Genomic DNA, 26,831 nt, shown 5'->3' with positions numbered 1-26,831 from the left:
GGGGCCCCGAGGGGGACAGGCAGCGGTCTGGGACGCAGAGGGGGTGGCCGGCTCCGGAGCCCCCTCCGCGCCGCCCTCGCCCGCGCTGCCCGTCCGCGAGCGCGGAGTTCGCCGCGACCCGGAGCGCTGCGGATACAAAGGCGCCGGGCCGAGCCCACCGGCACTTCGCGGCGGCGGTGAGTGCCGGGCTGCGGGGGCGCGGGCAAAGTTTGCCAGAAAAAGAAAGGAGGACGAGAAACAGGAAAGGAGGACAATCGTGCGGGGGGCCAGGGGGTGCCCGGCCCCCGGGCGGACGGGATGGCTGCTGGGTGAAGGGGGGATCGGGGCACCCCCCTTCCGGTTCGTTTTCCCACTGCACGGCGGAGTGCCCCCCCAACTTTGCGGAGGGCCGGGGGCTCGTGGGGAGGGGGCGGAGCCCGGGCCTGGAGAGCCAGGGACTTTCCTGGGCCAGGGCCCCGGCGGGGGCCTTAATGATCCCGGGGGAGCCGGTTGAAGCGGTTGAAGCCGGAGACCAGGAGTGTGTGTTGGAGGTGGGGGGGGAGAGGCAGTGCGAGGATCGGAGTCTGGAGGTATCGGAAGGGGGGAGGTGTTTAGGGGTGCAGACGCACCTTCAGGAGTGTGGGGAGGGACGGGGCAGGTATGCATTCTGGGTGTAGTGTGGAGTCAGGGGACCAACCGAGGAGAGAGGGGGGTGTGTGCTGCTCGAGGACGGGGCTGGCGGGCAGGGTACCGGGCACTGTGTATGGGGGCCCAGGGACAGGCGCCGGCATCCCTCTCCCCACTCAGATTTACCCCTTTGGGGGGCTGGGGTCTCTGCATTAGTGAGTTTTAAAGCATTGGGGGAGGCTCAGTGTGCGTGATTCTTTGTTTTTGTGTGTGTGTGTGTGTGTGTGTGCGCGCGCGCGCGCGCCGTGATGTGCTGCGTGTTCCTGCAGGTGGGCCCCTGGGTTTGGAGGTGTAGAGGTTTTTCTCTGGCGGTGTGTGCGCTCAGGGAGCGGCTGACCATGTAACTAACGTGTGTTTGGATATGCATTTATGTGTATACTCGGGGGAAGGGGTGTGTGTCTATGTGTGTGAACTGCGGAGGGATTTCTGGGAAGGAAGGGTGTAGGTACTGAGGAAGGTGGGTGTGTAACAGCAGAATGGGGCATACCTGGATAGGTGTGCGTGCACCTGTGTAGTGGAAAGGGGGTGAGCGAGTCCCTTCTCTCTGTGGAACCTGCGTCGATGGGTACGTACCAGTGTGTGCACTGCCTTAGGTGGTGCGTGTGTTTCTGAGTGTGTGTTGGGGGGACTACCTCTTGCCTCTGCAGGCAGATTTTCCTGCTAGAAAGCCCAAAGGGACAGCGGTCTGGACGATTTTGAAGCTTCTTGGATGTGGCTCTCTCTGGATGGGAGGGGAGTGCTTTAAGTATCTGAGACCTACAAGTGGGAGTGAGTGGGTCATCTTAAGAGGTGGCTGTTTGGGTAGGTGGGTTTTTCTAGAAAAGGGCGTGTGCTGTGGGGAATAGAGAATAGGGGTTCTGGCTGTAGTCCTAGAGGAATCTGAGGCCCTGGAGGAGTCAGGGAGAGAAAGAAGAGGGGCCTTCCCCACCATCATAGTTTGGGTTCCAGTGCGCGTGGAGAGGCCACATTCTTGGCTTTCTGGCCCAGGCTCAACCCTCTCAGCCACAGTTGTCTTGGAAAGCGCCTTGGAGTCTTAAGACTCCAGAGCCCACTAGCTCTGCCTTGCCTCCAGGACCCTACAGTTCCCAAGGATTGGGATTTTGGTATGGGATGGAGGCCAGAGGAGGCCAGAGGAGGCAGCCTGCCCGAGGGAAGAGACTGGGTGTGGGACAACTGGGTCTGTCCATGGGGTTGAGGGGGTGGCATGGGAGCTCTGGGGAGGCTGGGGTGGAGTGGGGTTTCTGCAGATGTGTCTGTGCGGATCCCTTAGTTTCCCTTTTCCCTGGGGAGGAGCGTGGCTGGGGTGGAGCTGGGGTCTGGGGCCGGGTCTGAGGGTGAGGAACAGGAGCTGAGCCAGTGAGGGGGCAAATGAGTGTCCTGTGTGTTGGGGAGAGGGCGGGCACCCCTCAAAGACTATCCTCGCCGTCCTGGTCGTTTGGCGGGAGGCCACCACTGTTGGGGAAGTGGGTGTGTCTCTCCCCACAGAAGCAGTGGCTACCCCCTTTGCCTCTCCCCTCTCTTGTCCTTCCTCTTTTGGGGTGAAGGGAAGGGGCTGACCTTCTCCTTGTTTAGGATGCATGCTTTCTTCTCAGTCGCCCTCTCAGACACTTTCCTGTTGTCACCAGGGGTTAGGGCGAGCCGCCCAGTTTCAGGGGCTGAGGTCGTGACCTCACAAGTTTATCAGGGTCTCTGAGGAATTGGAATTGGAATGTCTGAGTCCCTAAAGGGCATGTGCAATTGGAATGTTCCCTCTTTAGTTCCCAGGGTTCCTTGGCTTTCCTAAGGCTCGGGGATAAAGGGTAGTGGGAGTTAGAACATGTTGGGACTAGGGCTGGGGGCAGAGCAGGAAGGACCAGATGCATGATTCCCCCAAGCTGGACACCTGTCTGATGGGTAGGGCTCCTCTGGTGAGCCGGTCTCTTGAATTTGGGATGGGGGGCTCTGGCTCTCATGCATGCCTGCTATCCTGTGCTTGTGGGGGCGTTCTTCCAAGGAGAAAGTGTTGTGCTCCCAGGACGGGAGGTGCCATCTCTGGAAGTACTTCCAGTCTGCAACCAGTGGCCACATTGGCTCCTCCTGCCCCATTGTCTTGCTTCTGCCCGGTCATTCCCCTGATTCCTCTAAGACAGGCCTCTCTGGTGTGGCCCTTGGCTCCTTCTGCTCCTTCAGAGTCTGAGGAAGGGCCCCGTTTCCTGGCCCTAGAGCAGGACAGACTTTTATCTGTTCATCTGGTTTCCAGGAGGCCCTTCCAGTTGGGGGTGGGTGTGTGTACTGGGCTAATAGAAGCTTGGGGGGGGGGGAAGAGGGATGAGCTCTGGGACTCTTCTCCTCCCCTCTGAGTTTTAGGGACCCCCGTCTGCTCTTTTGCACGTTCTGCTCTCAAGAGCTCCCCACACCCTGACAGCATTGGTTGGAATTAATACCTAAGAGTGGCGTAATGTGGGGCAAGTTCGTAAACCCCATTCTTTAGCCTCTTGGGTGTCTTAAGACACGATCCTCCAACCCCAGGTGGGCCGTTGCTCCAGGAACCCCAGGTCCCCCCAGTGGCCTCATTGCCTGCGTGTCAGCTTGCTCCTACGTTCTCGTTGTGCCACTTCCTAGTGCTGAGACCTCAGACAGAAGAGATGACTTTTTGAAGCCTCACCTGTAAAACGGAGTTAATAATACGCCCTACATCTTCAGTTTATGAGGATGAAGTGAGGGAGCAGAGAGTGAGCCCTTCACACGGCGCCTGGCACGCGGGGAGCGCCCCGTCCATGCGAGCAGCGCGGTTCGGGTTCTCGCTGAGACCGTGGTGGGAGGCAGGTCTGTGTGGATGCAGAGCTAGGCTCTGGTTCTGCTGTCCGGCGGACCGCGTTGGGCACCGCCTGCTGTCTGCCCGGTGCTGTGTGAAGCTCGGGGGAGAGAGGGCCGGACGAGACGGGCTTTCACAGGGGAGACGTGCAGAAACACGTCGATTCACTGTAGCCCAGTGAGTGCTGGAAGGGGGTGTGTGCAGGAGGCCACCCGAGCCCGGAGCCAGAGTGCTTGGCCCTGGGGGTTGGGGGTGTCAGGTCAGGGAAGGCTCAGGGAGGAGATGTGCCCTGCACTGGCTGTTTTTTTCCTTAAATGGAGGTGAAATTCACATAACAGAATTAACCCTTTTTTAAAAAAAGATTTTATTTATTTATTTGACAGCAAGAGCGCACAAGCAGGGGGACTAGTAAAAGCAGAGGGAGAAGCAGGCTCCCCACTAAGCAGGGAGCCCGATTCGGGGCTGGATCCCAGGAAGCTGGGGTCATGACCTGAGCCAAAGGCAGATGCTTCACGGACTGAGCCACCCAGGCGCCCCTAAAATTCACCATTTTAAAGTGCACGTGGGCATTTAGTACCTTGGCAGTGTTGTGCAACTGTGGCCTCTGTCTGAAAGCCTTTTCCCCACCCCGAAAGGAGACCCGTTCCTACAATCCAGTTGCTCCCCATTCCCTCCCCCTCCCCCTGCCCCTGGCAACCACCAGTCTTCATTCTGTCTCTGCGGATTTACCTGTTCTGGATGTTTCATAGAAATGGAATTATACAACGTGTGACCTCTTCTGTCTGTCTGTCTTCACGGAGTGCCATCAGGGTTCTCCCCATGGGAGCAGGCGTCAGAACCTCATTCCTTTTCATGGCTGCATTGTATTCCGCTGTGTGGCCAGACATAAAGGATGAGCGAGGCGGACAGGGAGGGGCCTGCTGGGCTCTGCAGCTAAGGCTGAGGGTGCCAGAAGGATCGGGGGTGCTGGTGAGCTGCAGGCAGCAAGGTGCTCTTGGACCTTGAAGGATAAGGTGGGGATCTGACCTCAGTTTCCTCGCCTGTAAAAGGAAGTCCCATGACGTTGGTGGGGTTGGAGGTAATAGGGAGGGAGAGGCTGGAATCCTTTCGCCTCTTCTCAGGGTCTGGGTGGAGGATGGGACTTTAACTTGCTCTTTCCTTGTCTGTCTTGGGCGGTTCCCTCCTGTACGCATCTGCCCTCGTCCCTGCGGGTACCCGGGTACCCGTCTTTCAGTTTTCCCAGGCGTCAACTTCCCCTGTCTCTGAATTGACCTGACGTTTCTTCTCTCACCCTCTCCAGGTTGGTAGCCTTGTTCTCGGGGAGGTTCTAGTAGCGGAGGTGAGGGAAAAGCCTGGGCGGGAATCCTACTCAAACCCCACCCCCCACAGCCTTCCCTTCTCTAGCCTGCCTCCTGGTGATCTGACCTGGGCAGCCCTCCTTTGATCTGGGGAGAAGTGAGGTGGGTCAGGGAGACTCTTTCTGTCCCTTGCTCCACACCGTTTCGTACGGAGTAGGAGGCAGAGGCCTTGTCTGGTGGGCCCTTTGGAAATGAGGTGTTGCTGTGCTTGTCTGGTGCCTCTGGCGAAGCTGGTAATTACAGACATGACAGCTGGGAACGGGTTTGGGAGAAGCAGGCTTGGAATCAGCAGAGCCAAGGACCTCCTGGTAATCAGGGTGGGGCAGTGAGGAGAGAAGGGGGAAAAGCTGGGGGCTGGGGTGGGATGGCAGACTTGGGGTCCCCTTCCCCTGCCACTGCACACACAGCTGGGCTTAGCGCCTATGGGAGAATGGGGGGGTGATTGGAGCCCAGGCCCTGCCTCTGTAAGTGTGGAAGGAGGGAGGGGAGAATGGGGGTGGTGGGATCTGGGGCCAGCCCCCCCCTCAACCCAGGAAAGAGGCAGAGAGTGGGAAGAGGGGTTCTGGCTGTTCTCTCAGTCAGTGCCCGGCTGTGGTGGAAGTTAGGGTGGGGTCGTCGTCTGAGGGGCTGGGGCCAGCTCTGTAGCCAGCGGTGACTGTCTCTTATTCCGGTGGGGTCTTCTCACAAGGAGGTGATGGGAACCGGAAGCGCGAGGATTGCAGGTGCATCCTCTAAAGGACGAAGAGGTGGGAACTAACATTTTATTGTGCGTCCCTTACATGCCTGACTCTGTGATATTCTGTATACGTTATTTTGTTGAAAACTCCCGACCTTCTGAAGTAGGCACTATTACTCCATTTTACAGGCCCCAAAACTGAGATTTGGAGGAGGTAAGCAGCTCACCTGAGATGGCATGACTGCGTTGCTCTTCCATTTTCCATAATGCTCCTTCCACCTGCCCCTGCCTCCTTCCGGTTGAATCTGATTTGCGAGAAGTCAACCTCTGAGGGCAGGGCCAGGGGGAGTCTCCCGGAGGAAGGGGGTCTCCCAAGAGGAGCGCCTCATGGTCGCCAGCCTGGGGCAGGGCTGCAGCCCAGGCAGAGCCTCTCCAGGGGCCGGCCACTCACATGGGGAGCTCTGGCCACTCCAGCCCATGGGGCCTTGTTTGAGATTGGGAGGGCCTGGCCCTCCTTGTGTGTAGTGTTTTCCAGCAACCCCCAAAATATCCCTTGGAGCCCCCCTTTGACCAGAGGGCTCCTGGCTCCCTGACCCCAGCCAGAAGAGGGTGCGTGTTTGTGTGCGAGTCTGGGGAGAGTCTGTGGCTTTTTAGGGTAAGTGGGGGTTGGACGGGAACAGGTGCCGAGCCCCAGGTGTGAATGCAGTAACTTAAAAAACAACGAAGTGTGAACAGAGATGCCTGTTCTGTCACCTGCTTTACTCGGGGCCTGGAGGTGGTGGATACAAGGGCTGGAGCATGTTGGGACTCCTTCGGAAGAGTGAGACCCCAGGACTTAGTCAAGATGGTGGAGGTCAGTTGGTCCGTGGGCCTTTCCGCTGGCCCGGTTTTCCTGTGTAGGAGCTGGGTCACTTGCCACATCTGGGGCCCTGGGCCCAAGTGTGAGGGGAAGGTTTCCAGAGCAGGGGAGCCAGGCCTGCCGCCCACACCCTCAGTCACGCTGCGTCACCCCCTTAGGCCCACTCTGCTACTTTTCCCATATGAACCAGCTTTAGAAGCCCCCACCCCCCACCACCCACCACATGGGAGCCCAAGGTTGGCTGAGTTCCCTTCCCCAAGTAGCCGCTTGCTGTCTCCTACTCCGTGGCAGAGGCTGGGTGAGCAGGCGGGGAGGGCCCCCTGGAGTCAGGGTCACTTGGGACCTCCTTGGGACAGTGGGCTACAAAGAGAGAGGCATTTTTGTGTTGCTCGAGGCTGGGAGCGTGCAGTACCCAGGAATTGATCTGTGAGCAGCCTGCTTACCTCCCATGGTCCACCTTCTCCTGTCCCTGAGGACAACCTGAGGTGCCTGTTTTCCTTCTTGGCTCTCGCACAGCTCACCTGATGGGCAGGTAGAGGCCAGTCCTGTGCCCCAGCTGAGGGAGGAAGAAATGCAGAGGCTGGTGGGTGGGAATCGTGGGGCCGGCCCATTGGTGGAAATGAAACAGGGCATCCAGGCATCTGGAAGCCCTGGTTACCTTCGCACCCGCCTAGCATCCTGTCTCCCCTCTGCCCCCACCTGGGACAGATGCCAAAGAGATTACTCACCCTTTCTGCCGTCTACCCTCCCCCTGCCCAGTGTTCCTTTCTCCACTGGCTGCGAATGGGGCTGGGGGAGGCTAGGGAACGAGGTGCCGTGCTGTGGGCGCATGTGTGCGCACTGGTGTATGGTGTGTTGGGGGACGGAGACTTTCTGCGAGCTGGGGTGGGGGTGGGGGTGGGGGTGCGAGNGCGAGAGAGAAAGCAGAGCAGGTCTCTACAGAACCTGCCTGGCCAGGGTGGGTGGAGCTGGGTGGGGCGGGCGGGAGCCATTCCAGGTTTCAGAGGGGGATAGGAGTGTGGGTGTCTGTGTGTGTCTGCATTTCAGTGTGTCTGTGGATATTGGAGGGTACCCACATCACCCTGCTTTAGATGGGGGGAAATTGAGGAAGTAGAGGAGAAAGTCTTGGCTCCGGCTCCCCCAGCTCCTTTTCCGTGAGAATGCAGGCTCGGGTATCCTGGCCGGGAGCCCAGTGTGTGGGCTCTCGCCCCAGTGGTGCTCCTTGCACCAGGGTCTGGCCTTGAGCAGTGGCTCTGGAAGCACAGTCACCACGGTGACCCAAGCACAGCTGTCCCCTGCTTCTCAGCCTCAGTGAAGAGAAGGATCCTGTCCCTGCCCCTGCCCCGGGGCTCTAAGGATGGTGAGCTCATGTCTGGGGCTGTCCTGGGAAAGTGCCTGGTTCGCAGGGCGGGGGCTCCCGGGCTCCCCAGTCCAGCCCGCTCCTCCTCAGCCCCCTGAGATCCAGCGGCTAGCTCTGGTCTCACCCAAGGACACGGGACCTTTTTCAGGGTGCAAGGATGAGGGTGGGAGCAAATCTCCAGCCCATTTTTGGCCTAGGGCCTGGGGTGGTTCCCGGCCTTCTTGCCTTAATTCTTTTTGTGATGGGGAACCCAGCATGGCCTCCTGGGACGGGTCCTCCGAAGAAGCATCAAGAGCCTCAGCTGGGTGGGGGAGGGGTGGGGCAGAAACCACCGCTTGGAGGGGAAGGACTCTGGTCTCTCCTGTCTCAGCTTAGGCCTGTCTAGTCCATCCCTTGTCACTGGTGAGAAGAGGAGTGGGGCAGGGGTCCCCATGAATTCTCCCTGTCCTGGCCTTGTAGTCTTGGCTGCTCCCAGGACCAGGAGTCTCAGGGAGGAACCTGGTCTCGCTCTTGAGAAGAGCACTGCTGGAAGCTGAAGTGTTAGTGAGGTCTAACAGTGGAGGCCAGAAAGGGGTGCCTGAGATGAGACCGTGGCGTCTTTCTCTGCGGTACATGTTTTTATCTGGAAAACATAGGGTTGCCCCTTGAAGGCCTCTTCCAGGTTAGTGCTGGGACCTGCCGAGAATTGGGTGGGTCCGTGCAGTTTTCTCCTGGGAGGAGGGGAGAGAAGGGGCAGCTCGGGGAATACGTGGGCACAGTTAGAGTTTCTGCCACCTCCTTGTCCTCTGCGGGCGGCAGGCTAGGTGTCTGCGTTTGCTCCCACGCGGGACGCCTCTCACCGCCACCGGTGAGTGTCGGCCTGGGTTGAACACACAGCTGAGTAGCGTGGCAAAGAGGAAAACCCAGCGGTGTGAAGAAGGGTAGTTGTGACTTTGAGTCTCTGCACTGGCCTGCCTAGCCTGATGACGTGGCAGGGCGCTCTGTCTTTCTGGACAGATCCCTAGTTCTTCAGATACTGGGTTGGGAGGTGGGACTCCCGGTGCCACCCAGGAGGGCGGCCAGCCAGCACTTGGCGTGGAACTCACATTGATGTCCTTGGACATCGGGGCTGTGGTGGGTAAAGCTGAGAGGACCACGGCGCCGGGGGCGCTCACACGTTCACACCTACCTGTGCATGAAAGTGGGGAAAGCCAGGCTCTTGCGTAGGAATCCCAGAACTTAATGGCGAGTGTCCACAGATTGCACTGCAGAAAGGGTCTGAGGAGGAGATCATGCCCCTTCCCTTGTGTCTGGGCAGCACCAGGCTTCCCTCGTCTCGGACTGAGAAGAGGAGGGCCATTTGTTTCCTGAGTGGGCCTATCAAGAGCTCTGCCCCGTCAGAGTCAGAGGAAAGCTGTTGGCATCTTGTCCTCTTCCCATCCTTTTCCTCCCTCCCCACCCACCCTGGCAGCAGGAAGACCCATCCCAAGTGCCCTCCACTGCGCGGCTGGTCTGCCCCCCCCAACCCCTTCTTCCATAGAGATGAGGAATGACAGGTGCCCTTTTTAGGTACATGTTTGTGTAGGTCCCCTCTGCACCTTTGCTTTCCTGGCTGAGTCACTCCCCCAGCCCCACCCTCACCTCTGCCCCACCTCCTTTCCCCACCCCAGGCCTGAAGGAGCTGGGACGGGTGGTGGGGTGGCCCTGGTCCAGAGAGCGGGCAAGGGAGGTTGTGATCCTAGCCACCTGCCAGCTGGCTGTCGGTCCCCAGCACCTGCCCCACACAGGGGTGCCCGTATCTGTGTCCAACGCCTTGTCCACCTGAGCTGCATCTCCGAGGGGGCAAAGGGGAAGGGTCCAGTCCCAGTCTGCATTTCGGCCAACACCAGCCTCCCGCTCTGTAACCCCCCACCCCCCAAGGCCTTGTTCCCTCTGCCTGTTGCCAGGTTCTGAGTGTATTTTTTCCAGAGGCCTCCGATTGTTTCCTGAAGAAACCTGATCCCAGGGCTCAGACAAAAGCTGGGGCTGCCAAAGGAGAAACCCCATTCTCTCCCCCTCTGTCCCTAACCCCCCCACCTTCACAACCTCCCTCGCTTTGGATGCTGGGTATGGGTTCCAGGACCCGGCTGCCATCACCTAGGCAACAGGGGGCTTTGGTTGCCATGGTGATCAATGTGGGAGAAGCTGGGCAGCCGGGACAAAAGCCCCCACATTCCCCCCAACCCCTCCCCCCAATCCCCTTGGGATGGTACTGAGACACATTCCATTAATTTTATTTCTGAAAGGCCTTTGGGGGGAGAAGGGTCTTGTTTTTGTGACAGGCTCCCTTCCCTCCCTCTCTCCTCTCTGGCCTCCTTTTAACCCCAGATAATCCATGGTTGGTTTGAGCAGGGGACTAAGTGAGTGTGTTTGTGTGTCTTGGGGGTGGGGGCAATGTGAACGCAATGGGACACATTCCCTTTCCCAGCCTCCCACCCGCGAACCAGCTCCCCCCGCCTCCCCCCATCCATACTGTGTCCTGCTGCCTTCGAGGTCCACCTCTGACATTTCCACTTGTTGGGCTCATGCAGTGCTCCCCTCCCCCACCCTCTTCCCTGGGAACCCGCCCACCCGGGAGACCCTCCAGACCCCTGATTCCTGAGCTGATGAAACGAGGGCAACTTCTCCCCTTGTCTTCACTCACCTCCCATCCCTCCCCCAGCCTCTCCAGGTTTGGCTTAGTTGCTGGGTACTTGAGGGGACAGCAGGCAAGGGTCTGAGAAATTGGGTTCATGTTGGCCCCTCTGTTTGGTAGGGGAAGGAGGGGCACGTGTGGGTGCTTTTTGGGCACTTTGAGTTGGGTTGGAAGGGGTGGGTGAGGCAGGCCAGGGGAGCAGGGTGTATGCTGGCTCTTTTAGTACGTGGCTGGGAGGAAGGTAGGGGCTCCAGACTGAGCAGATCAGAACAAAGGGCTGGGAGGGGCTGGCACCCTTGCCTGGTTTGAAATTTATCTGTAGGGGACACACAATGGCATCGGCTCCCCTCCTGGGTGTATTTGAAGTGGTTCTGGTCAGGGCTGTGTGTGTGAGACTTCTTTATTTAGTAGTACAAACAGCAGGATTTATTTATACCACCTCTTTCCGAAGTCTCAGAGGAAGTGTCTGGGGATCGGAGTATGGGCGACCCTGGGGCCAGAGCATATTAATTAATTCCTTAACTGATGACTAGCTGAGCAGTGTAGAAAAGCATTTCTTTCACCCCCTGGGTCCTCACAGCAGCCCCATCAAGTATGTATCATTATTTTCCGACTTTACGATGGCCCTACCGGGCTACAAAGCACAGAGAAGTTAAGTAACTGGCCTGTGGTCACGTAGCTGGTGGGTGGGAGAGGCGGGTTTTGAATGCAGAGCCTTGGGTGCGAATGCCAGGCTCTTTGTACCCTTGGCTCCGGGAGACCTGAGTGTGAACGGTGAGGCTCAGATGATGGAGAGCCCTGCATCCTGCCTCTGTCTAGACCCGGGCGAGGGCAGGTCTGTTCCCCTTTACTTCTCCACCCCCTCTCTGGAACCCACTTGTTCTCTTGAACCTCCTGGTGGAATTCAGGGTTGGGGACTAGACTAGGCCGCAGGAGGCCAGACAGATGCTGACAAGGTGTGCGAACTATACTGAGATCTCAGCCAGTAGAAAGGGTTCTCAGGAGCCGGGCGGAGGAGCCCAACGTGTAATTTGTGGACGGGGTGCTGAATAAGGCCCTGTTCACCGCCAAGGTGTTTAGAAAGGGTTCGGGTTGGGTGGAGGCTTCATGCCCCCTGAGCGTGTGTCTGTCACACGCTTGCCTTGACGTGGGGCTATGGACAAACATCGCGAGGCCACGGGGGTGCCTCCAGATGGCTGGTTGGAGCATCAAAGAGTGGAGGGACGGATTTCAGCTCCCCGTGGTCGTGGCGGGTTCCCCGAGAGCCAGAGGGGCGAGGCCGTTCCCCAGGTCAGGTTTCTTGCCGCGCGCCCACGGGAGGGCGGTGGACACAGAGACGTCTCCGTCGCGCTGCCTGTTCTCTAGCTGCCGAGGGCTTAGTTTGGTTGGAGGAAGGTGAACAGCTACGCGAGAGCAGCCCCGTGTCAGTTCTGAACACCATTGGCTTTTGGGCAGCATGTGACCTGGTGGGTTCAGTTCCCGCCTCGAAGCGCTCTCCTGTTCTCGCTGCCGCGGGAGCCCACTCTTCTGGCCTTCCTCCGCCTCCAGCCTCGCCTCGCCGGCCCCTTGGCCTGCTCTTACATCCCGGGATTCCCAGAAACCCCCTTACTCGTTCCTCTTCCTTGGTGATCCCACCCATTCCCACCTCGCACCCCATCGGCACCTGCAGCTCAGACTCTGCCGAGACGGACTCCTGGGAAACCCCGCTGCCTCCCTGACCGTCTCATGGCCTTGAACTTAGCCTGCTGGAAATGGAGCTCACTGCCTTCCTCCCCAGATTTGCCCCTGCCCCCTTGTGATGGCACTACCCTCTGCTCTCTTGCTCAGGCCGGAGAGCCTGGGCACTGCCCTACCCTCAGCCAGACCTCAGGGGGCCCTGTTGGTCCTACCAACGTGTCTCACACCGGCTGTTGTCACCTCCTCCGGGCCTGGAGCAGCCTCCTTCCTTGTGTTCCCACGGCTGCTCTCCCCTCCCCCAGCCCCTGCCTGCACAGTCAGACTCCTTCACGGTCTTCCCATTGCGCTTGGAATGAAACGCGAGCTCCTCACCTGGCCCAGGGATCCTGCCACAGCCTGGGCCCTGGCGACCTCTCCACCGTCCTCCTCCTCAGCTCCAGCCCCGCTGGCCGTGTCTGGTTCTTGAAATACACTGAGCTCCGCTGCCCTCGGCCTTCCTGAGCGCACCTCCCTGCCTTTCTCCTCCACTCCGCCTGGTTCACTGCTCCTCTTCTTTTAGGCTCAGGTGTCATTTTCTCCCAAAGACTTTCCAGAAGCACTCAGTTTCTAGTTGCAGCCCCCAGAGCCGTCTCTCCTGGTTTCCCCCTCTTTTCCTGTCATCACTCCTGCAGTTAGTCATTCATACTCCAGTCTCCTTGTTCAGCGTGCATCTGGCCCCCCAGCCTGGGAATGCAGGGTCAGGTTCCCCGCCACACCCCCAGGGCCTCGCGGGGAGCATGGTGCACAGAGGGCCCTGAGAGAGTTGATGGGCCAGCCAGAGAGGCTGGGAAGTCCGCGTGTGCGTGGCAGAGTCATGCGTGCGTGGCGGAGTGGGGCAGAGGGGAAGATGCCATGCTGGCTGCTAGTCGGGGAGGGCTGGGCTCTGGGGACCCAGCAGGATGCGGGTGAGGGTTGGGGAAGCGGGGAGAAGGAGAGCTCATTCTTTTCTGCAGAGCTCGCAGGTGAGCACATAGAATAAAGACGCCGTCCCTGAGCACACAGCCAGGAAGACTCTCGACCTTGCCATTTCAGGACTTCAGGCTTTTGGATGGTTTCTGCTGCCTTCTCCTCCCCACTCTCCCCCAACGTTACCCATAGTTTCCATTCCTGACCTTTTCCCCCCTAGTGCATGCGTGTGCACTCACACACACACACACACACACACACACACACACACACCCTCTGAGCCTTGAGGGGAGCAGCTGGCCTGACCTGGCCTGTGACTACAGGTATGTTTCATGTAGGTGCTGGCAGGATGGTGACAAGAAGCAGCCATGAGCCCTCCTTCTGTGGGCATCCTCAGAAGTTGTGAGTCAGGGAAAGATGAGTTGAGGGGGAAGGAGAGTCCTGGACAGAGGCCAAGCTGCTTTCTGCTCTGTGAGGTCTCTCTTGGTCCGGCCTGTCGGCCTGGCCAGAACCTGCCCTCTCTGAGCCATGGTTTCCCTGGCTGAGAATAAGGAAAGCATTGCCCTGGTTCTCCGCTCCAGAGGGCCCAGGGTTGGGTCATTCTGAGTGGCCTTTGCTGGCCATCTTCCCGGCACCCCGTTGGCACAGCCTAGGTGCTCTTTCTAGGAGGCAGGAGTGGAGGAACTGGGCCGGCCCGCTGGGCAGAGCGGGAACCTGGATGGAATATTCTGAGGTCGTGGCTAGGTGTCCTGCAGCTGCGCTTTGGGGATGGCCCTCTCTGCCCTGACCTCACAGGGAGTTCCTAGCCAGCTGCTTTCTTTTCTCAGGAACGTCGCTTGATTTTCTCTGAGACAAGCCCACCCGTCCAGCAAAATAGAGTCCCTCAGGGTGACGGTTGATTTCCTGAAGGTGCCCCTTGGCCTTAAGAAGCCGGTGCTGAAGGAGGTGGCTGTGGGGCCCCCCAAAAGGCCCCAGCCCGTGGCCCTGGAGCGCTATAAGGCGCGGCGTTCGGACGCCATGGATACCGAGTCCCAGTACTCGGGCTATTCCTACAAGTCGGGCCACTCCCGCAGCTCCCGCAAGCACAGGTGGGCAAGCGTAGGGGTGATGTGGGTGCTGGAGGGTGTGTTGGATGGAGGTGCTTGAGAGGTGGGCACGCAGAGGGGCTGCTGAGAAGACCCAGTCCCCCCCTTTGATCTGTGCCCTTTTCCCTGGCCTCCTGCTGCAGGGACCGCCGGGACCGGCACCGCTCTAAGAGCCGAGATGGGAGCCGCGGCGACAAGTCGGTGACGATCCAGGCTCCAGGCGAGCCCCTGCTGGACAACGAGTCCACTCGAGGGGATGAGCGGGTGAGCATCAGCGGGCACAGGGTCCGGGCCAGGTGATTTCAGGCGGCTCCGTGAAGCTGGAGGTCTGTCAGATGGGGAAGGGCCTGGAAACCTGGTCTCTTTGGACAGAGGCCCTGTCAGGGAGGGCATCTTGTGTCACGGTTCTTTCTGCTTGGTGTCCCGAGGTAGGACCCTACTTCAGCAGAATTCAGGGCATTTCAGTAGAGATCCCTTTGGAAGCAGCAGCCTCTTCCTCCTTATGTCAGAGAGGTAAGGTGACCTGGGCTGTGTCATGGGAATTGCCTGGCCCCTCTGGGCTGAGGCCAGCCAGTCCCGTGGGCTGGGAACCAGGAGCAGGAGGGCGCGGTGGGTGGGGTCTGGGAGTGTGGGCCGCGTTGAGTTTTCCCTGGGCCCCAGGCGTGGGCGCTACTGCGCCCTCTGGTGACGGCCTGCAGAATCGCATCGCCGGCGTCCGGAGGGAAGCAGGTGTGGGCGGAGCCGGTGGAGAAAGGAGGGGGAGAAGGGGGCGTCAGGGAAGGACCCTGCCCCTCCGGGGGGCGGTGAGCAGGTTGCGCCTGCTCCAACCTCTGTGGCCCACTGTGCTCGCCAGCAGGGAGGTCAGTAGGCAGAACACGGTGCTGGTTTAGGGCAGAGGCAGGTCGAGGTGCCTCGGCGGTTGCCTGTGTCCCGTGCCTCCCGCTGGTCCTTCTTGGGAGCATCTCCGGCTGGGGACTCCCAGCTCCTCTTCCCTCCCAAGAAATCTCTGTGACTGACACTGGGACTTCCTGGGTCTTGGGAGCAGAGGAGTACCTAACGGAAATACTCTTTCTCCCTCTTCCCAATCCTGTCCTCTCCCTGAGACCTGGCCTCCTGAGTTCTTGAAGGGACCCGAAACATGGTCAGCTCATCTGCTGTGAGGGAGGAGGCCACAAACCCTTGGTCCTTGGAGAGGGTAGGCAGCGTGTCTGGGGGTCAACCTAGAGTGAGGAGTAGACCTGGGTCCTCGAGCTGAAAGTGGTCAGTGCACCGACTTTCTGTCATCAGATCAGACTCTTCTCCTGTCCTTGGGAGCCCCAATCACTGACTCCGCCAGGCGTCCCCTACACTCTGCAGTCGGTGTCTTAGTCCTGAGACTCTATCCCCAGGCTGTCCGGGAGTGGAGGGTGTGGGCACTGATGGCCACTGGTGGTCTTGCGGCTCCTCTGGGGGCTGGTGTCTGGCCTCTGCAGAGATTGCTTGAGTGAACGGTACTTAGAAGGACACCTGGGGACCTCAGTCTGCCCTCTTGCCCCCAGGAACAGGCAGCCGCTCTGCTGTGGGCATTCGGACATCCCAGCAGAGCCGGCAGGCAGACCCGAGACCCAGAGTGGCCCTAAGTGTCTCCATCGCCCATGCCCTACAATGGTCACTTGCCTTCGCCCTCCTTGCCTCTTGGGGTCCTCTGCCCTTGGCCACACTGGTTTTTTTCAGGTCACTCCCTTAGTCAGAAACCTTGAGTGGCTCTGGATGTCTGGGAATAGGTGCTTCTGGCTTAGCCTGGTTTGCAGATGGCCTGCTCAGGCTCCAGCCGGCCCTGCCTGGCTCTGCTGCTGGCACGGGCACCCTGCTCGTCCTCTGGGTGCCTCAGCGCACCCAGCCGGCCTCTGAACGTTTGAGTGATTCATGGGGGTCTTGCTAAAATGCAGATTCTGGTGCGGTCAGTGTGCGGTGGGGCCTGAGACACCGCGTTTCCAACAAGCTCCTAGGAGATGTCCACACTGCTGGTCCACGCATCACATTATGAGTAAACAGGCCTTAGGGATTGTTAGGTGAATTCGGTGATTCTCAATTTTAGATGAACATTAAAATCATCTGTTTTTATTTTTTTATTTATTGTTTTTTTGAAAGTCTATTTGAGAGAGAGAGCGCGCATATGTGCAAGCATATGGGGGGGCGGGGAGGGGGAGGGGCAGAGGAAGAGGGAGAAGCAGACTCCCCCTGAGCAGGGAACCCGAAGACCCGAAGTGGGGCTGGATCCTGGAACCCTGAGATCCTGACCTGAGCTGAAGTCAGATGTTTAACTGACTGAGCCACCCAGATGCCCTCAAATCAAAGTTGTTTTTTTTTTTTTGTTTTTTTTTTAAAGTTTGTCCCCTTGGGTGGGATCTGGGTATGGTGTTCTTAACCGAGCTTGCTACTTTGTGCCCTGAGGGTCCAGGTCTCAGAGGCGCCAGCCCTGCAGAGGCCAAGCTTGGGCACCGAGTGGAGCTCCATACGTATTTTGATGGTTGCATATTGGCTGACCGCCCTCTCTTCTCTCTCTTGCTCTGCTGTCTGTGTGCCCTCCCGGCCCTGCCCCGCCCCTCCTTTTCCCATCCCCTCCGCCTGCTCCTGTCCTTGGGGCTTCGGCCCCTCCTGCCGTAGGATGACAACTGGGGGGAGACCACCACAGTAGTGACGGGCACCTCTGAGCACAGCATCTCCCACGATGACCTCACGCGCATCGCCAAGGACATGGAGGACAGCGTCCCGCTGGACTGCTCCCGTCACCTGGGCGTGGCGGCCGGGGCCACGCTGGCGCTGCTCTCGTTCCTCACGCCGCTGGCTTTCCTGCTGCTGCCCCCGCTGCTGTGGCGGGAGGAGCTGGAGCCCTGCGGGACGGCCTGCGAGGGCCTCTTCATCTCCGTGGCCTTCAAGCTGCTCATTCTGCTGCTGGGCAGCTGGGCGCTGTTCTTCCGCCGGCCCAAGGCGTCGCTGCCGCGCGTGTTCGTGCTGCGCGCGCTGCTCATGGTGCTGGTCTTCCTGCTCGTGGTGTCCTACTGGCTCTTCTACGGCGTGCGCATCCTGGACGCCCGCGAGCGCAGCTACCAGGGCGTGGTCCAGTTCGCCGTGTCGCTGGTGGACGCCCTGCTCTTCGTGCACTACCTGGCCGTGGTCCTGCTGGAGCTGCGCCAGCTGCAGCCTCAGTTCACGCTCAAGGTCGTGCGCTCCACCGACGGCGCCAGCCGCTTCTACAACGTGGGCCATCTCAGGTGCGGCGCGGGGCTGGGAGGAGGCCGAGGGCTGTGCCGGCACGTGGGAGGGGGCCGGCGGGGCTGGCGGTGAGGAGCTGGAGGGCTGTAGGAGCAGTGGAATACTTGGCACACAGTAGGTTTGCAACAGCGCAGGTCCTGGGGCAGGTTGGCCTGGGAGTTAGGAGCCGGGGGAGAACAAGTAGTGAACCACTGGGGACTTCAGAGAAGGCTGGACCAAAGGGGCATGAACGGGGGCTTTTGGGAGTCATTTTCCTGGCCTTCCTGGAGGCACAGCCTTGGTGAGCCCTCAAGTGAGTGGTCACTGAGATGAGCTGGCCAGAGGAGGGACCCCCGCAGAGGAAAAGAGTAGGGGGCTCCTCTGCCCTCCTCCCCAGGCCATACAGAGCGTCAGGAGCACCTCCGGGTCCTGGAGGGAGTCCTGGGGGACTCTTGGAGGGGATGAGGTGACCCTTTGTGGGGACCCAGGCCCAATGCCCTTTCCCCCCTGGGCTTCAGCCCAGCAGGGATTGACTGGCAGGCCCAGCCCTGGGGAAGGCTTGGGAGCCTGGTAAGTCGACCTCAGGCCCTGAGCCAGGCTTCTTGGAAGCAGCTTGTCCCTGTCCTTGTCCTTTCCTGCCCTGCCGACCTGCCCTGATGTCTCCCTCCCCTGGCACCCCTTGTCTGTCCCTTCTCCCTCCCCCTCCTGCCGTCTCCCCCACAGCATCCAGCGCGTGGCCGTGTGGATCCTGGAGAAGTATTACCATGACTTCCCTGTCTACAACCCTGCCCTCCTCAACCTGCCCAAGTCCGTCCTGGCCAAGAAAGTGTCTGGCTTCAAGGTGTATTCCCTCGGAGAGGGTGAGCGGCCCTGCTCCCCTGCCCTCCCGTCCCTCCGTCCCCGAGCAGGACTCTGTACTTGCTCCCTGTTTCTCAGCCTCTTCCCTTGCTGTCCCCGGCCCTTTTTCTTCTGTCATTTCCCTTGACTCCAGGTGGCTGGTGTAGCTGCTGATTCTACTTGCTGTCCCTTTATGCTGCGGTGTGTCCCCCCCTGCCCCCATTCTGCCTTCCCTGCGTCTGCTCACCAGCCCTGGTCCTGAGCCCTCAGCTCTCTGAGCTCCAGGTGCTCCTGCAGCGGGAGGAGCCTGTGCAGGACCCCCGCCCCCCCGGGGCCCTCCTGGTGGCTGTCCGGTGGGCCTCTCCCCACCGTGGCCAAGAGGGCTGGGAGCGGGGGTATCGCAGGGGGTGGGCACGGCCGCCTCTGGACGCGTCAGGTTGCTGTCTCCAGACTTCCTGGGATGGGAAGCGAGCGTGCTGTGAACTGACCGCGCCCGTCTCTCCTGCTTCTGGCAGAAAACAGCACCAACAACTCCACGGGCCAGTCGCGGGCCGTGATCGCCGCGGCCGCTCGGAGACGCGACAACAGCCACAACGAGTACTACTATGAGGAGGCGGAGCACGAGCGGAGGGTGCGCAAGCGCAGGGCCAGGTGCGTCCCGGGGCTGGCCGGGGTGCCTGGGGGCCTGCTGGGTGTGGACGGGCTGGGGAGAGAGACCAGCGGGCCTCTGGGCCTCTGTGCCTGCGGGGAATGCGCAAGCCATCGCGATGGCCTGCGGTGTAAGCATCCGTGTCCTGTGGCTGCCGTGAGAAATTCCCGTCAGCTGAGCGCTGTAAAGCAGCACACGCTTCCCAGCTGGCAGTCGGCGGGTCAGGCCTTCAGTCAGTGTCACAGGCGGAAATCAAGACACTCCCATCCAACCCTGGGTCCCCTTCCAAGCTCAGCCGTCACTGGAATCAGTTCCTTGTCACCTGGCCTCAGGGGCAGTCAGGATATGACAGTTCACTTTTTCCAGGAAGAACAGGGCACTCTGACATCTGTACCACCTGGAGAAAACTCTGCTTTTAAAGAGCTCACGTGATAAGGTCAGGCTGGCCAGGGAAGTCTCCTTGTTTATAATGTCCAGGTCAACTCACTCGGCACTTGAACTGTATCTGCAAAATGTACCGAGTGAACTGAATAGCCAGGAGCCGGAATCTGTCGGGGGTGAAGGAACGGGGCATCCTTGAGTTCTGCCTCCCACTGTGGAACGGGGACCCGGCAGACCACTGGAGCCTTGCCTACAGCAGTGGGGACTGAGGCTGGACTGGGCCTCCTACCAGTAACTCTTGGAGGCCTGCTCAGCTGATGGTACCTTTTTACCTGCAAAAAATGAGGTTCTGGCGCTCCTATCTTGGTGCATTCCCCCCTTTCCCTGTTCACATTATTACATACACTGAAGTCATGCCTGAAGAGTCTTTCTTGGTGCCTGCTGCTGCCACGTCCCACCGTGGCGTGTTGGGATTTCCTCGGGGCCTCCGGCAGGAGAGGACCCCAGGGTTTGACCATCGCCTTGCCCTCTGCCCCTCCTCCCACGGTCTCCAGGTTTTAAGGGAGGAGGTTATCCCTTCCCCTGTCCTGACATGAGATTGGTGTTCCCTGCTATAGGTCGAAGACCAGCAATGCCATTTCTTTCTTTTCTTTTTTTTTTTTAAGATTTTATTTAATTATTTGAGAGAGTGCGCGTGCGTGAGGGTGGAGAGGCAGAGGGAGAAGGAGAAGCAGACTCCCCACTGAGCAGGGAGCCCGAAGCGGGACTCGATCGCAGGACCCTGAGATCATGACCTGAGTGGAAGGCAGACGCTTCACTGCCTGAGCCCCCCCAGGCGCCCCAGCAATGCCACTTCTTTGACATTCCAGCACGTCTTCGGTTGTCTCAGAAATGGCCCTGGTGGGAAGGAACCCAGAGGCCACACACCCCCTTCAACCTTCTGCCCCAAGCAGGGTTTTTGGCTCTCCTGGGCTGCCAACGCCGTTCTTGGCCCTCAGTGGACGTTCCCTCCCCTATTACCTTGGTTGTCACCAGGAGAAAACTTTTCCCTTGGTTCACCTGAGATAAAAGGGTTTTTTAGAAGGAGCTGCACTGAGACACGGAAGCACGAGAATAAATAGCGGAACCCGAGCCACAGTTTACTCCACCCAGAATCCCACCCTCAGCTCCCCTCGGTCCCTGGGTTTCTGGGTCTCCAGACCCTGCCGCGTGTCTGTATGCTTTTAGTGTAAATTGACTTCTTTTTCCTGCTTCCCCCTTAACGCCATTTTTTGAGACGCATGCCTGTTGCCTGTGAGCGGCGGGTGGCATCTTGTCCCTGCGCGGTGGCTCACGGGTGACTCCTGTGCCCTAAGCAGCATTAGGATTGTCGTCCTCTTCCTTCTTTGCCTGTCTTGATGGGTGGGTAGTCCTGCACAAACGTTTTCCTTCTCTGTCTGATGGCCGGCCGGTGAGGCCTTTGCGTGTCTGCAGCCGTCCAGGCCTTTCGTGAATGGTTTGCTCATCTCTGCCATTTCGCTCTAGCATTCTTGCCTTTTTCTTCTTGGTTTGTAGTCAGTTCCTTGCAAACCCACCCCCCAGACAGATGTTAAAAGTTGCCCGCTCTCTGTGCTTGTGTGTTAGTCAGCGAAGCGTGATTTGGGGGTCCCAGGTAGGACAGCGGCTGCACGTGGGGCTGTGCTGCTCTTTGCCAGGCCCTAGCTGTCTCTGGCTTTGACACTGGGGTCCCTGTGCTCAGCTCCAGAGCGCTACAGCTGTTTCCTACCTTACCACCCCCCTGCCCCCAACCACACCGTGCATGTGCACCCCCCCCCACATGCACACAGCCCCCGTGGCCCAGCCCACGGCTCCAGGTGGGTTTGTGTTGTTTCGGGGAGGGAGGTGCCCAAGGCCTGACCTTGCTCAGGCTGCTGGAGGGCTGGAGCTGAGGGAAAGGTGGGAGGTGGGCGTGTGGTCCAGGCCCCTCCCGTCCCCCAGGCTTGTGGTGGCGGTGGAGGAGGCCTTCACTCACATTAAGCGGCTGCAGGAAGAGGAGCAGAAGAACCCCAGGGAGGTGATGGACCCCCGGGAGGCAGCCCAGGCCATCTTTGCGTCCATGGCCCGTGCCATGCAGAAGTACCTTCGCACCACCAAGCAGCAGCCTTACCACACCATGGAGAGCATCCTACAGCACCTCGAATTCTGTATCCTCCCCTCCCCCTCCCCCTCGTGGTCTCTTCTCCCATCCCTGCCCCCCCACCTCTGCTCGGAGTCATGTTCCCAGGTGGTGAGAAGCAGGGCCAGCTTCCAGAGTCTTCTGGGATGGCTGAGACCCGACTCCCGTCTCTGCAAGGGCTCTGCACTTGCCGCACCCAGAACCCTGCCCCTCATACCCCTTCACCTCCACCCAGTGTGCTTTGTGCTCATTGCAAGCTGTTACCCTCCCCTCAACTTTGTTGTCAGCCTTCCAGAATTGTGTCCCCAGCCACCCCTGGTGAGCAGCTTGACAGCCTCCATGAGAGCTGAATGCAGGGGAAGGAAGAACGAGGGAGGGCTTGGGGTCCTAGCCTGGTGCAGGGAAAGTGCCGGGGCACAGTCCCGACCCTGGGGTGCCCCCCTCTTCTGGGGGCTCCGTTTCCCCATGTTTAAAACAAAGGTCTGAAGTGGAGGAGCTCAGCCCCTTTCTGCTCTGACGTTCCAGATGGTGCGGAAGCAGAGCATGAGCTGGGGGACACCTTGGTTGTCCCTGGAAGCTGTGCCCCCAGGGGGCGAAGGTGGCGGGTGGGTGGTAGAGATGCCCACGCAGCCCCTGCCCCCCTCCCCAGGCCTTCCTGGAGCGGTACCTGGCGGCCGGACCCACCATCCAGTACCACAAGGAACGCTGGCTGGCCAAACAGTGGACACTGGTGAGCGAGGAGCCGGTGACCAACGGGCTCAAGGACGGCATCGTTTTCCTCTTAAAACGCCAGGACTTCAGCCTGGTGGTGAGCACCAAGAAGGTCCCCTTCTTCAAACTCTCCGAGGAGTTTGTGGATCCCAAGTCGCACAAGTTTGTCATGAGGCTGCAATCCGAGACCTCGGTGTGACTGAGCAGCAGCGGCAGGGGCGCCTGCGGGCGGGGGAGGGCTCGGCTCTCACCCCTGCCACCCCTCGTCCTCCTGCCCCCGTTTACTTTTACTTGAATTGACTCCCCCACGCGTCTGCTCCCCCCCTCCGTAGTTGCCCCACGTGAGCCTCAGGAGGCCACCTGTGTCAGCAGAGCCTGGGAAGCTCGGGCTCTCCCCAGCCCTCACTTGGTGTCATCCTGCAGGAAGCTGTGCCTCTCCCCATCTCCTTCCCCGATGGTGGTCTCTTCTGAGAGGGGGCAGGGCCCTCCTGAGCCCCCACCCCCGAACCAGGTTCTCCTCGAAGTTTCCCCGGGGCACAGACGGGGGTCCAGAGAGCCACGGTGCCAAACTCCTCCAGACGGCGGGTCCTCTGTGCCTCCTGCCCAGTCAGCCCGCCCCGGTACAAGTGCTGAGCTCTGGGGGCAGGGCCCCCTGCACCCCCCACCCCCGGCCCGAGTCTGGGGGCTCCCCGCCCCAGCCGGGGTCATCAGCTTCGGCTGTCAGAGCCTCCCCCGCACAACCACACACATTCAGGGCGAGGGAAGAGCCTGCCCTTCACCCAAGTCTCTACTTTCTGTTTCTGAGTCATACGGTCTCCTGTGACAACAGCCAAATGGAGGCAGAAGCCCTCTGTGACCACTTCTCCTGGGCCGTGGGGACGGGGCCTTTCCTCCCTGGGTCCATCCTGGGCAGCTTCTGAGGGAAGGTCGGGAGAGACCCCGGGGAACGTGGCGGATCCCAACCTCCGAACCTGCCTGGAGCTTCATTCCCGCCTTGCTGGGGCAGGTTTCCCCTTCCCGGTGAAGGATGGCAAGTAGATGCCAACGCAGGTTTAGTGGCTTCCAGACCATGGCCCAACCCCCGTGGTCTTAGACCAACGTTTTTCTCCCCCCCCCCAGTGTGTCTTCTCTCAGCACCAGGGACCTGTTGCCTCATCTCGTTTGGGGGGGAGCCAGTGGCTTCTCCTCATCCCCTGCCTTAAGCCCACTTCTTTGCCTCAGGGGTCTCTTTTCCTTGGCTGGCCAGGGTCCCCTCCTCTCCCTGCCTGGCTCTCTGGGCACTCGCCTCCCTCAGTGATGGGGTGAGGGACCAGGATTGCTGCCTTCGCGCGTATCCGTCCCTCACGCTGTTGCGCTTCTGTCGTCTGAATTCTCGAGAGTTTAGGTCTCATTTTGAGCAAAATTTGCTGGCCTTCTAAGACGTATTTTTGGTGTGAATCTGAGCCTTTCACTCAGACGAGTTTCAATTACATAGTTTTAGCCAAGGGAACTGGAACCTCAGCCGGGATCCACGTGGGGGACCATCCGTGGCTGGGCTGGGCTGGGCTGGGCTGGAGCGTGCCCCGGGGGCCAGTGCCCCTCCTCAGGCCCATCTTCTCCTGGCAAACTCACTCGTTCTTGCCACGAGGAGGGCCCCCTGGGCTCAGATCCCCATGGGTCTCTGACCGGGGAGGCTTCCTGTCTGTGTAGGGGCAGCCCGGGCATGAGGGAGCCTCGTGATGGCCTTTCCCCCTTGTCCTCTCTGAAAAAGCACATCTGTCCACCCACACTTCCTGGAGAAGGGCTCTTCAGTTCGTGCTGACCCCGGTCCCCACAGGTGTGGGTTGGGGGCCTGACTTAGGCGGTGCCTGAGGGAAATGCATCTGTCCTGGGGGTTGTGGGAAGGTATCTTTTCTTCTCTTCAGGGACCTGGTTTCAGAGGAGTCCCTCCTGGGTCACATTTCTAAATACCTCACTATCCTGGAAAACGGGGCCTGGATGGTGGGCAGGAGCGGGGTGTGGTGTGACGGAAGGGCCGGGGTGGGGCGGCAGACGGAAAGCATTTGGGATCTTTGTTGCTGCCCTACGTTAGGGGTGGGGGAGTGTTTATTTTCAGAACCTGCCATGTTTTTAATCACTGTGATTTTTTCATTCCTTTTAACTAAAACAAAAAGCAAACTTTCCCCCCAACTCTCTACGCACTAAGGGCTGTGACTGAGAACGGTAGTGTTTTGGTCCTTTGCGTCAGAACTGTGGTATTTTTGTCTTCTTTGACGATTATTATAATTATTATTATTTTTTAAAATGTCAGGATGAGTTGTCAAGTGTTTGGCTGTGTGTGTCTTCTGCTGCTCGCACGGGGAGCTGTCTTCATGCTGTGAACGGCCGTGGGGCTCAGGCCCTCCGCGCACTGTCCCCCCTGCTCTGCCGGGCCTGCCACGCGCTGGCTTCTCTTGCTCTTCTCCTGTTGGGGGAACAGGTTCTCCACCTCCCTGTGGCCCCCCGCCGCTCCGCCAGGACACCGGCCGTGTGGCTGGGTCTCCTGCCTTCTCTTTTCTGTGACTCCACGGCACCCTCCCCACCATACCCAGCAGGCCTTGCTTGTCATCACCTTGGAGCGCCCCGGGGACGCTGTGCCTCAGGCCTTTACCTACCTCGCCACACTGCCGTGTCCCACCGGTCCCCTTTCTTTTACACGACCCTTAGCGCTCCGCCGACTCCCGCTTATTTCTTTTTGATCCTTCCTTGTTTCTTCCCGCCCCTGTCCCATCTGAGCCTTTCATTTCTCGCTCCGCATTCCTGTTGCAAACCCCGCCACGGTACCTGTGAAGAGGCATTGGGACCCCCCCCCCAGAACCTTCTCATCAGAAACACCCCTTCCCAGAGTCTGTGCTTCTCTCCTCTGTTGGGCCCCAGGAGCTCCCTCGCCCCTCGGTGCTGTCTGTCTGCCGGTCTGCCTGTCTTCTCTTTCCCCTGCCTTTCCCCCAGGGCGACATCTACTGATGGATTCGGTCCTGGTGTGTGATTGTTGTGATTTGTTCTGTGCGCGAAAGGAAGGGGGCTTGTTTTGGGTCCCTTCCAAGTGAGATTGTAAATGTAGAATTTGCCACTGTTGACTCTAGATTTTTTTCTTTCCTTTCTTTTACATTTCTTTCTTTCTTTCTTCTTCCTTTTTTTTTGGGGGGGGTTACAGAGACCTTGTGCATGCATGTAGAAAATTGTAAAATGTAAATTTTTTTTTAATATATAAAAAGCTTGTTTTTACAGTTTGCAGTGGATCTAAACATTATGGCAATTTTAGGGATTTTTTTTCTTAAACATAGGAACTAAAACTGTACAAATTTTTTTTATATAAAATAAAGACATTTGACTTTTGTGGGGGCATTCTGTTGTTTTTCCTTTTTTACTGGAGTGGGAGAAAGGGAGGTCAGGCAATTATGTGCTCCTTGTTAGGGGGAGAGTGGCCAGCAGGGGGCAGTGTGAGCCCATCATTGCTCCGCCGGCCCTTAGGCCCCTTGAGACTGGAAAGTACCTCTTCTGAATCCAGATTCCAAGAAGTGAAGACTGGGCTGTTCCTTGGGGTGGTTGTCAGGATAAGGAGGAAGGAAGGGTTACTCCGGGTGAATCTGGAGGATTTTCAGGCAGCTGGTAATTTCAGTCAACCGTGGTCGCTCATCATATTTCACTGAGAAAAGTTCCTGAAGTATCTCTCTTCTAAGTATCTTCTGTTTATGATTTTTATTTATTTATTTGAGAGAGAGTGCGAGAGGGAGGAGGGGCCGAGGGAGAAGCAGACTCGATCCCATGACCTGAGCCGAAGGCAGATGCTTCACGGACGTAGCCACCCAGGCACCCCTCAACCCTCTTTTAAGTATCTTCTTATTCCTACCCTTCTCTTTCTAATCTCTCAGGCACGTCACAAAAAGAATCTTCTAGCAATAGGCATTTATTTAAAATGAAAACGTTCAGTTGGCTGTGTGCTTGTAATCAAGCACCAGAGTCGTCGGCAGGAGATCGGGGTCCTTCTCTCACCTCTGCCCGGACCCTCGCTTCTCCGGGACTTTGGGCACCAGGCTTTGCCCCTGAGCAGCCTTCCTGGATTAAAGACAAAGAAGCAAGCAGATGCAAACTCTCCTGTGGGGAGTTGACCCATTTTCTAGATCAGTCCTCCTCTCCCCAGCCCACACTTCGCCAGGCTGAGGAAGCAAAGACAGGAGACTCGGCCCTTGTCCTGCAGGAAGATCCAGGCAACCAGGAGGCCCCAGGCCAGGTCACCTGAAGCCCCAGGCCGGATCACCGCGGGCCGCCGTTGCAGGCAGAGCACGCACAGGCCCTGGCCAGGCTCCGAGGAGCTCAGGCAGCCTTCCTCCAAGAAATCCAAGGAGTTTCGGGGCGCCTGGGTGGCTCAGTGGTTGGGCGTCTGCCTTCGGCTCAGGGCGTGGTCCCGGCATTGTGGGATTGAGCCCCACATCGGGCTCCTCCGCTATGGGCCTGCTTCTTCCTCTCCCTCTCCCCCTGCTTGTGTTCCCTCTCTCGCTGGCTGTCTCTGTCAAATAAATAAATAAAAATCTTAAAAAAAAAAAAAAGAAAATCCAAGGAGTTTAAGAATCAAGTTCAGGGGGCACCTGGGTGGCTCAGTGGTTAAGCGTCTGCCTTCGGCTCAGGGCATGATCCCAGAGTCAAGGGATCGAGCCCCACATCAGGCTCCTCCGCTATGAGCCTGCTTCTTTCTCTCCCACTCCCCCTGCTTGTGTTCCTTCTCTCGCTGGCTGTCTCTGTCAAATAAATAAATAAAATCTTAAAAAAAAAAAA

At 58.9% G+C, this 26,831-nt stretch overlaps 1 protein-coding gene across 1 annotated transcript; it reads left to right on the top strand.

Moving 5' to 3' along the window:
* Positions 1–6: 6 nt before the first annotated feature.
* Positions 7–25,403, top strand: VANGL2 (VANGL planar cell polarity protein 2). Its single transcript, XM_034667292.1, has 8 exons — positions 7–176; positions 13,816–14,076; positions 14,217–14,337; positions 16,720–17,327; positions 18,031–18,167; positions 18,660–18,795; positions 21,152–21,382; positions 21,960–25,403. The coding sequence occupies exons 2-8, from the start codon at positions 14,006–14,008 to the stop codon at positions 22,237–22,239; spliced, it is 1,584 nt and encodes a 527-aa protein (XP_034523183.1). The 5' UTR covers positions 7–176; positions 13,816–14,005; the 3' UTR covers positions 22,240–25,403.
* Positions 25,404–26,831: the final 1,428 nt, after the last annotated feature.

Source organism: Ailuropoda melanoleuca, chromosome 8 (assembly GCF_002007445.2).
Source record: "Ailuropoda melanoleuca isolate Jingjing chromosome 8, ASM200744v2, whole genome shotgun sequence".
Classification (NCBI taxonomy): domain Eukaryota; kingdom Metazoa; phylum Chordata; class Mammalia; order Carnivora; family Ursidae; genus Ailuropoda; species Ailuropoda melanoleuca.
This window is presented reverse-complemented; position numbering and strand designations above follow the sequence as displayed.